This window comes from Kogia breviceps, chromosome 8, assembly GCF_026419965.1.
Source record: "Kogia breviceps isolate mKogBre1 chromosome 8, mKogBre1 haplotype 1, whole genome shotgun sequence".
Taxonomy (NCBI): Eukaryota; Metazoa; Chordata; class Mammalia; order Artiodactyla; family Physeteridae; genus Kogia; species Kogia breviceps.
Window position 1 is genome coordinate 3,674,572 of NC_081317.1, and position 10,539 is coordinate 3,685,110.

General features: G+C 55.1%; 1 protein-coding gene across 1 annotated transcript; it reads right to left on the reverse strand.

The window, feature by feature from the left end:
- Nucleotides 1-653: 653 nt before the first annotated feature.
- Nucleotides 654-10,296, reverse strand: SPACA9 (sperm acrosome associated 9). The gene is given in 5 exon segments (XM_067040144.1): nucleotides 654-4,605; nucleotides 5,423-5,571; nucleotides 6,325-6,530; nucleotides 8,911-9,229; nucleotides 10,181-10,296. Coding segments are annotated over 5 exon segments (1,059 nt in total). The 3' UTR covers nucleotides 654-4,336.
- Nucleotides 10,297-10,539: the final 243 nt, after the last annotated feature.

The window sequence follows — 10,539 nt, forward strand, 5'->3', positions numbered from 1 at the left end:
GTAGAAGCGTTCATCCATGAAGAGGGAAACGGCAAACTGAAATGGTACGAAACTTTAGTGCATATGGAAGCTTCCAGCACATTGAGGGTAAAAGTCTGTTTTTTAAAGTGTGGCAATAAATATTCTAGCCTCCTAAATAACTAAAGGGAGCTAGAGAATGAGACTCCACGTCACCGTGGCTGTACTGGCAGACCTCCTCCTCGGGACAGGATTTCTGGGTGTGACTGATGGATCCCAGCTTGAGGGAGGGTGTGTGCCTGACTGCTCCAGCCCAGCGCGGGGCCCGCAATTGCCGCTGGATGCCTGATGTGGAGTATTAACGGCACCACGGATGTTTAATTCAGCTTTTTCCAAAGGAAAGCTTAAAATCCAATACGTTCTGGTTTCCTATTACAGTTTTATTTAGAAAAGGAAAACATGAACAAATCCAGGAAAAGAAAAGTTACAAGGTAACTATTAAAACTGTTTCTAAATGCTTATCCCCTCCCCAAGCCCAGGAGATCTGTGCCACAGAACAAAGATACCAGGCACTTAAATCAAAGCCTTTACGCTAACTGCAAAAGCAAGGAGGCCAATGTAAAAAAAAAAAAAAAAAAAAAAAAAAAAAAAAAAAAAAAATTTTTTAATGGACAGATTGTAAAAATACAGTAAAAATACAGGGAAGAAGGAGGCAGCGTGGTAAAGTGGACCGGGGCCCGGGCTGGAGGCCCTTGTCATAGTCCTCAGCCGGGGCATCCGTTTGCTCAGCTTTATAACCGTGGCTGACCCCAGCAGCTGCACTCAGCTTCCTTCGGGCTCTAGGAGGCCATGGATTTTATTCAGCCAAGGCCTGGAGTCATGCTGAAGTTACCCAGCCTGAAAATCTAGGCTTTTATATTGCAAACGACTTGAGTCGATAGTAAAGTTTGGTTTGGTTTTGAAAATGATAGACTTGCCAAGAGTCAGCAGGTCGCTCGATTCTGCTGCAGTGAGTGTTTTTAAGGATGGAAAGGTGATAGTGGTAGAGGAACTCCCGAGAGAGAATTCAGGCCTGGGAACAGGCAGGGCAGAGGCGGTAGAACCGTCACATTCAAGGCAGAGCCTGTATTCACAGACGTTAGGGTTAGCCTCCAGCGGGGTCGCTTGGAGCAGGCTTTGCCTGCTTCAGAGCTGTTTGGCCAATGTCCATAAGCTGTTCCGCTCACCACCTGACACTAACCAGGGTCAGCGCAGACCCTGAGAGAAGGTTGGAGTCTGCTTCTTGGGAGTCTTGGGAGCGTGAAGCCTTGTTTTAAAAGGGAGCACTACAGTATCGTCGCGGGGGTGGCGGGAGGGGAGGTGACAGCATGGTGACCGTAGAGAAAACGAGTTCCTGGATCTACTACAGGTAAATAAGTACGTGGATCTCTGTCAGAACTTTCATGGATTTTAGGAAAGCTTTTGACAAGGTTCTGTCACAAGTCTATGAAATTTGTTACTGTGGCATTGGAAGAAATATCTGGTCATGAGTAAGGAAGCTGACTGAGATCCAAAGGTAGGAGATGAAGACCATTTCTTAGGTCAGAGGTCTCCTTGGAGATGCGTGCTGGGAGCAACCACATAAGGTGAGGGGGTCGATGTGGCCTCCCTCGGTTTGCCAGCGGAGCTTTTCAGGAGGGAGAACGGCCCAGCCTTTGCGAGTAAGCTGCTGAAGGTTCATACTGGGCTCTGTGAGTGGAGAGAGACATGATAGATAAGCTGCTTCGTGAGCCAGAATATATGTAATGTGTTCAGGTGGAAATCGTCCAAACTCTTCTTAAGAGGTAAACTGTTACAGGCCAGGAGAGTGTCCTGGAGGCCACTGACAGTTGGAAAGATGAGCCCACCGCGCCACCAGGGCCACAGAGGCCGGCTCCCCACTGGGCCAGACCAGGACCGTGGGAAACAACACTCCAGGCCTGGGCTGTCCCCGTTTGCTGAACAGCACACGGTGTTTCCAGTGTTTCTGTTGAGAAAGATAAAACTCTAGTAGTTTTGTACAGAGGATAAATAAGATGATCGTGATGATGAGAGAGGGTCCGTGGAGACCACAGAGGTTCAGACTCACAGTTAAGAGTAAAAAATTGGGTGTTTCTGTGTAGAGAATATAACAAAAGTGCTATGACCAGTCAATGTGAATTTTCACCAAATACTAGAACATACCACTTGAAGCCAGAAAGAAATAACTGAAGAACAAGCGAAAGACAGTACTACACGGAGATGCGGCTTTTCTAACCAAAAGCAGTGAGAGGTGTTAGAAAGTGTGGGCAGGTCTGAGGAGGGTCTGGGCAGAGGGAAGACTCAGCCCAGAGCTGCTCTCGAGGTGGAGCGCCATCCGCCCCGTGAGGACGCTCGGAGAGGCCGCCGTCTCCGCACAGTGGCTCCGGTACAGCCCGAGCCCACCCGGGAGTGTGTGTCTCGCGTCGGGAAGAAAGCTGTCTTTCGTGGAATGACCCAAATCGGCACGTCTCACTCTGGGCATTTTCACTGTTCGAGGTACGTGCGTTAAAATTGACCAGCCATGAGTATGGGAAGATGTTTGCGGATCTGTTTACATCCAGAGTTCTCTGACATGTGCCCCTGCCCTCCCCCAGACCACGACAGAGGAATTGATTGCACTTGATTAAGCTTTTCTTTATAGATGAAAGAACACATTGAGGTTGGGGCCTGGCCCCCGGGCTGCTGCTGTGACCCTTGTCCCCACGTGGCTCGTTTCCCCGTCCGTGACTCTGATGTGCCCGGGGGAGCGGTGTTTCCGTCTTCTCCACTCCGTCCTGCAGTCTGTATGTGCCGCCCTGAGAGAAGATGGCTGTAGCTACAAGGGGAACCTGCCTGCGATAGCTGAGCACCTGGGCCCACGATGGCTTCTGGCCTTGAAACGAGTTCACGAAGGCAGAGGAGCTTTCTCTCCCCCTTCCCGTCCCGGTGCCACAAAATTGTCCATCCTCGGGGATAAGTAGACTAGTTGAACCATTGGAGTAGACCTTTTAGAGGAGACCCTTCCCCCCCCAGGCCAACCCCTCCTCCCTTTCCCCACCTTGATACGGTGTTTGGACAGGAGGGTACGGCGCTGCTCTCGGCAGCAGATACTTTGGCTTATTGAAGAGGCAGCCAGGCATTTTGCACTAGGAAGAATCAGTGATCACTTTTCAGAAGACGTCTATGGACCATAAATATATTATGGAGGAACAGATTTTGCTAAGACATAATCTAGTTTTGTAACTCAATCGTGGATCAACCACATGTGGCTAACTTGCAGTTTAAAGGGGTCCCATCACTGAAAAACAGATTTTTTTTGGATGACTGCTTGTAGCTAAATTTAAGAAAGTCATCTCTTGTCAAAACGTTTACACCTTCCCGTCTTGATCTTAAAAGCATGTCAAACAATCCACATCAGATGCCATAAACGCGACCTGCAAGAGGAAATGGTACAATCTTCGTGAATGGGGATTGGAGTCAAAGGGGTTTGCTGTCCTTCTTAGAATGTTCTAAAATGTCAAGGCAGTTGCTTGTGTTTAACTGTGAACAAATAAAAATTTATTGTTTTGCACTACTTTGCTGTATTGACATGAAGTGACTCATGTTGGCCTCTGAGGGGCTTATAGGCAAAGTAGGAACTTGTCCAAAGAGGGAAAGCCTCAGGGTCTGGATTGGTTGGTTACCTTGGGTGGCTGGAGGGGTTGCTGACAAGTGGAATCTGGCTTTAGTCCCTGTAAGATCCCTTTGTTCTGGCAAAAGAGCCACAAATCCTACCGTTATCTGCCTCAAGTTCACGCTCTTCCCACAGAGCGTCATGGTGCTGTGGGGGGAGGTGACTGGAGCCATCTCTACCAGAAAGCTCTCAAAGCCAGGTGGCGGGCCGGGTCTGCACAGCCATCCAGCCTTGCTTTTGGTGTGTGCTTGCCTTCCTAGGGGTTGGCCGGCACATCGGGTTTAATACAGCCCTTTTGGAGGAGCCCAGGTGGCACCGAAGTTGTCAAACGCTTACAGACCCTGAGCCTTGCCGATTGTGTCTTGCCAGCGTGTTGAGGAGGGAGTGCAGCTCGCGTCCACCACCTTCCCTACGCCATCAGGTGTTTGGAGGAAGGCAGGAAACTTCCTTTAAACGACTGCAGGATCCACCCTGGCCTTACTGGGAAAGGACCAGTGGTGAAGAGCTACGTCTGCAGTGTGGTTTTCCACTGCTCGCTTCTGCCCAGCTGCCCTGGAAATTGGTCGGCTCTGCCCATGTAACAGCGGGAGCAGCTCCTTTGGGACAGGACGTCGAGGTGGCAGTTGTAAGTTTTGTCTGGAAAATTCATATGTTCTTGTCTGAGTAGGTCTCTGACTATACAAGGAGTTACTGGGCTGGCCTTCTGTGGGCCTTTGGCAGGGACTTCTTCACGCAGACCCCGTTTGGAGCGGGGTGTGTTCTCCACAGTGGTAGCGCTTTGCTAGCGGTTTTGCTTGTGAGGCTACTGCCCAGCGCCGTCTGGGGTCTCAGGGTGAATGTCGTTTTCTTTAAGGGATAAGTCCCAGGAAACCAGGCCAGGCAAAGAGGTGGCAGAACACTTTTTGTTCTTGACTGTCGCCCCCGAGGAAGCAAGAATACAGAAGCTACGTCGCCCCCTGTGAAGGCAAAAACCAACAGTCAGACAGTACTTCTGGCAAGCTCGGAAGCCGGTGACGCGTTTTACAACGTCTGGGCCTCAGCTATGTTGTGAAAACCAGGTAACTGTCCCCGGACGGGAGCCACAAAATCAGTTCTTCCGGCTTCTCTCAGTCTCTCTCCCAAGTAAAGGAGAGGCAAGGCGGGTTCGTTCCCCTTTGGGCTTTGGGCCCAGAGACCTGATCGCACCGAGCAGTTCAGCGTGCTGCTCTCAGCCCCCCGGGAGGTGGGAGCGGCCTCGTCTTGCAGAGAGTGGCGTCTCGCCTACGGCTGCCGCTGCGGTGGGAAGGGAGCTGAGTGGCCTCCTCCAGCTGCACGGCTCAGCTGGGAAAGCTGGGCCTGGGCGGGACGGTCGGTGCCCTAGCCCTTTCCCGGCCTCCCGGGACCCCCTCTACCAGCAACACTAAGTGAGGGTCCTCTTCACCAGTGCAGAGCCTGACGCTCGGAGGCGAGGAAAAGTTAGAAGTTAAAGCACGAGAGGGAGAGAGGTCCTCAGTCATACATGGGGCGGTCCCCTTGGGGCTTAATAAGCGGCAGAGACTGTGGGCACCAGTGAAATGGATCAAGCTTGTAGCGAAGTGCCCCACGGCACGGGATGGGACAGGATGGGGTCGGGATCGAGCAGGTCAGCGGCTGAGTTACAGTTTCCCACCAGCTGGTCTCCAGGGCGGTCTTGAACACTCCATTCTGCCCCTCTAGGTCTGAGGCTGCCCTGTGTCGGTTACCCACACTTGTCTCTTCTTAGCCGAGGCTGGGGGCCTGTGGCCTGGGACTCACTCACGTGCTGCAGCGCGTCGCGGGGCAGCTTCTCCGAGTGGGCGAGCCGTTCTTTCATCACGTCTAGGACGGTGGGGATGAGGCTGGCCACGCCTCCACAGTGGTTCCTGGCCTCGTGGCAGCTGACGTAGTTCGCCGTGTCGGGAGGGCACCTGCAGGGCGGCAAGAGGGGCCGGCGGAGCCCCGCCCCAGGGACTGCCGTGCCGCGGCCCAGACCTCGGGCAGGGCTGTCTAAAGCTGCCCCCACTGCAGGACCCCCCGGGAGGTTTCAGAGCTGTGCGCCCACCAGGGCCAGGCTCTCGGGGCCAGACATGGTGGTTGAGCAGGTTTAGGGCCCGGGAGACCCCGGTGTGAAAGGCGGGGGTCACGAGCTGTGGAAGCCTGCTCTGATCACTCCCAAGTACGCCATTTAGCCCCCCTCTGACTCTGCTTTTACCCTCGTAACCTAAACAGCTTCCTCCGGAATGTGGTGCCCTGCGCTGCGGGTTCCCCGGGGCTCAGGATTAGGGAGCCATGCTGCTGGCGCTGACGCCCATGGGGCTGGGCTCCAGACACCCCACTTCTTCCTGGGCTTCCGGGGACAGCTGGCCTGTGGCCCGCTTCTCCTGGCCTGGTGCAGGTTCCAGCAAAACGATCTGTGTCCTACCAGATCTGGGCCTCAGAACCCCTCGTTTTCAATAAAATGATTTGTTGGGTCAGAGTCAGTCCACTAAATCAAGGGGCCTAGGACTTCCCGGCCGGGGACGTCTGGACAGTCGCCTGTGATTCAACAGCTTAGACGCACCTGCCCTCTCAGCAACAGCCCGCCCTTCCTCCAGGACCCCTCCTCTCCCGTCCCCGGCCCCTCCCTCCTCCTCCCACACGCAGGCGCTGAGGCCTCGGGAGCCGGATCAGAAGGGTCTTATTCGGCTCACAGGCTGCTTAAGTCGTTGCTTTGGCTCACGAGGGTCTTGCATTTCTCGAGGAGGTTGTCGGTGACGGGGGTGCCCGGGTGCAGCGCCTCGAAGTGCTGGCACAGCTGGCCGAGCTCTGTGCAGATGTCCAGGAACGTGAGCAGGGTGGGCTGGCCTGTGCAGTTGCTGCACTAGTGCTCCACGTAGCTCAGCACGTGCACGGCCCGCGTGGACTGAGCCTGGAGGATCCGGGAGCGCCTGCCTTGGTCCTCCCAGAGTCGTGAGGGAGAGGCCAGTAACGCGTAAGCGTCCGGGTCTGCAGACAGCGAACATCTTGAAGTGTCCCGGGCACCATGCAGAAGGCTTTGCAGGCCTGACCTCACTCAGCGCCCTCACCTAAATGCCATACGCTGGGTGACCTTTTTTTTTTTTTTTTGCGGTACGCGGGCCTCGCACTGTCGCGGCCTCTCCCGTTGCGGAGCACAGGCTCCGGACGCGCAGGCTCAGCGGCCGTGGCTCACGGGCCCAGCCGCTCCGCGGCACGTGGGATCTTCCCGGACCGGGACACGAACCCGCGTCCCCTGCATCGGCAGGCGGACTCCCAACCACCGCGCCACCAGGGAAGCCCCCCACTGGGAACCTTTTTAAGTGCTCATTTTACAGACGAATACCGAGGCCCACAGAGGTGAAATGCCCTGCTTATTCACCCCAGCTCGAGGGCTCTGAGCCCCATACGCCTCTCACCAGTCCCAGGCACCTAAGCCAACACCTGAAGCCAAGAGGGCTAGTCCCTGACTCTTTATGCCATGGCCCCACCTAGAGGACCCACTTTGAGAACCGCTGGTTTGGGCCACCCAGGCTGAGGAGCAAACTAGAACCCTTTGTAGCTTTGTTCCCTGTGCTTCCAAGGCCGGCGAAAGGGGGGCAAGTCAGTGAGTCGAGCTGGGAAAACAGTGATCTATATGAGGAAAAAAATGTAGTCTCCATATCACGCCATAGACAAAAAACAACTCTTAAGAGAATAGAGAGCTTAAATACTGAAAACAAAATGAAACCTCCCATGTGAACATGTTTTAGTGGGAGGGAAACCTTTCTTAAGTCATAAAAGGTGCTAAGAATAGTGATAAAACTGATCTAATTTCAACTCCTTTCCTTGGGGGGCAGTGGGGATCCTCCCCAGCTCAGGACTCTCTCCACACCCGGGACCCCCAGTCACTCTGGATCTGAGATTGGGCAAGGGCCGGGGAGGAGTGGGCTCCAGTCCAGGCAGGATTAATTGACCCATCTCGCATGGTCCTGCTCTCTACGGTCTGGTGGAAGCGGGCATCGCCTGCCTCCTCCAGTATCCAGAAAGTTCTAAGACAAGCAGGGTTTTCCTTGTGCCACTGGTTGCCGTTTTGTCGCTAGGGATGTCTCCCCAAATGACGTCAAGTAGTTCCTTCCCAAGCACAATAGCTTTGTAGGGGGGTAGAGGTTTTTGACACCCACGGTGTATGCCCAGACACCACACACAGCTGCCCCGGGGTCCGGGGCGGGGCGGGGCGGGGTGTAAGGAGGAACCTGCACTGTGGCGTAACTACAACAGAGCAGCGTCGCTGGGCTACAGGTGTCAACAGAGCACCTGTCACAGCGTCACAGGTGTGCGTGCAGGTAACCTTTGGATACCTCAGTCTAGGAAGGGCAGGGTGACAGTCAACACACATGGGGCCATTATCTACCAAAAGCCTCCTTGAACCTAAGGCAAGGAGGAGTGGGTCGGGGTCACTCAGCCCTGATGTAGATTCTGAGCAGAGGTGGGGGGCATCTCAGGTGCTCCTTCCTGATACTGAAAAGCTGTTCCCTGCCCTTGGAAGTCTGAACCTTTGGAGGATGGGCTGAAAAGGATGCGGCCAATTTACTTTCAAACAGTTCAGAGGAAAGAGGGTACATACAAACAAAGGTGCACCCTAAATATTACAAACTGACGTATCTAGGTGAAAGTTATACGGGTGTTCGTTTTCTGTAGGTTTTTAAAATTTCAAGTTAAAAAACTGGGAGAAATTTTTACCAAAATTAAAACAAATTTTTGAAGGATGCCGTCAGGCAAGGGTTGCACACGTCTGCAAACGTGACTAGCAATGTGCACGGCAGGTCGCAGTTTCTAAGCCGCAGTGGAACTCAGTGGCCGGGGCTGTGTGTATTTGTTCACCATACAGCCCTGTCCTGAGCCGGCTGGCGACACCGCGTGCTGGCAGAGTGGGTTCTGCTGATGATCTCATTAAATCCGCATAACAGCCCTAGGAGGTGGGTGCTGGCCTTTGCGCATTTCCCAGACGAAATGTATAGAGAGAGGTGAACCCCTGGCCCGGAGTCACAGAGGTGGCATGCGGCAGAGCTGGGACTTAAACCCTGGCCGGCTGAGTCTTGAGCCCACGCTTTTCAACCGCCTTGCCGTTCACTCACATATTTGGTGAGGGAATCAGTGAATGGCCCATTCCACCAGTTAGGAGCCGAGTCCCGATTCTGGCACACATGCACTGGCCCTCTCTGGGCCTTGGTTGTTTTTTCAGCGTTCAAGTGAGGGGATGAGTCCTGGCCCCGCCCGCGAGCCCCCGCCTGCCCGATGCTGGAGATGGGCCGGACCTCGTCGTGGGCGTTCTCCCTGCAGTGCTCCAGGGCCGCGAGGAAGGGGAACTGCTGCTGCTGCAAGAGCTGGTACTGCTCATTCACAGGTGGGTGCACCTGTCTGTGCACGGAAGAGGAGCGTCTGGAGCTCCCAGGGCCAGACCCGCGGACACAGCTCGGGGGTTGTGAGGTGCCCGCAGCCCCTCTCGGCGGCACACGGGGCTGAGCAGCTCCCCACGACGCTGGGGAGCAGGGACTATTTTCCTCCCCGTTTTGCAGAGAAGGAAACGAGGCCCTAGGAGGCTGTGCGCTTGCTCAAGAACCGGCAGACTGTCCGCGACAGAGCCAAGCCCAACCCAAGCCCATTTACCCTCCAGGGACACGTTCTTTGCCGTGAAACAAGACTTCCTTCCCTCAGCTGTAGACATGAGTTTCTCCGGGCCTCAGTTTCTCCAAGCGCCTCCCTGTGGTGTCAGCATAGGCCGGGATGGAGAAATGTGTCACAGCATGTAGAATCTGTGATTTTATCAGTTGGGACCAAATTGTTTTAAAACATCTGCCACTCTGCAGCTGGTGGGAAAGTCTAAGGATTCCTTCCAGGCTAAGCAGGGGAAGCGTCGGCACTGAGACCCTTCTAGTCGAGGCTGAGGAGGTGCCGTTTCCCTGCCCTGTGCTTGGGGCGGGAGCCCTGAGTTGAGCTCTGCCCATCCCCAGGGCGGGGTTGGCCGCTGCTGCCCGCTCCCTGCCTCCTGTGGAGTTTGCAGGGATGACCCTGAGTGGAAACCCTGACGCTGCGGAAAGTACTGTCTTTTTATTTTTTTTATTATTATTTTTTTTTGCGGTACGCGGGCCTCTCACCGTTGTGGCCTCTCCCGTTGCGGAGCGCAGGCTCCGGACGCACGGGCCCAGCCGCTCCGCGGCACGTGGGATCTTCCCGGACCGGGGCTCGAACCCGCGTCCCCTGCATCGGCAGGTGGACTCTCAACCACTGCGCCCCCAGGGAAGCCGAAAGTACTGCCTTTTGGTGCCTCACAAACTGTCCCAGTGTCATCCAGGAGGTCCACGGCGTGTCCAGAGTCTCCTCTGAGCAGAGAGAGGCAGTGGCCTCTGCCCTCCGTGACGTCACGGTTTTGCTGAGCACGTGCCAAGTGCTCCAGGTCACGGATTTATGGAATGTTAGGGCTGGAAGGAAGCTCAGTAGATCAACTCCCCTTAGCTTCCGGGGGAAACTGAGGCCCAGGGGGTCACAGCAAGCTTGTACCAGAGACGCACTAGGTCCTGGGTTTCCTGATGTCTAACCAGCATTCTTGAAGGGGCCACAGCCGGCTGTCCCTGCACCACGAGGCCCTGGCACACACAGAGCCCAGGCTTGGACATGCCCCGCGTCAGTCAGAGGAGGCTGCGCTGAGGTAGGGCCCCAGTGGGATGCTGCAAGTGGAAGGGGCCGGAATACTGGGGCAGGGGGGGTGCGGAGAACACATCCAGCCTTCGTGCCAGCTCCCAGGTGGAGAGGAGGCTTGCTTTCTGCTGGGTCCCCCTTTGCATCCTCACACAGCAGGACCAGAATGAGGGAGTCTCTGTGGTAAGAGGAGACGGCATCGGGGGGATGAAAGGAGAACA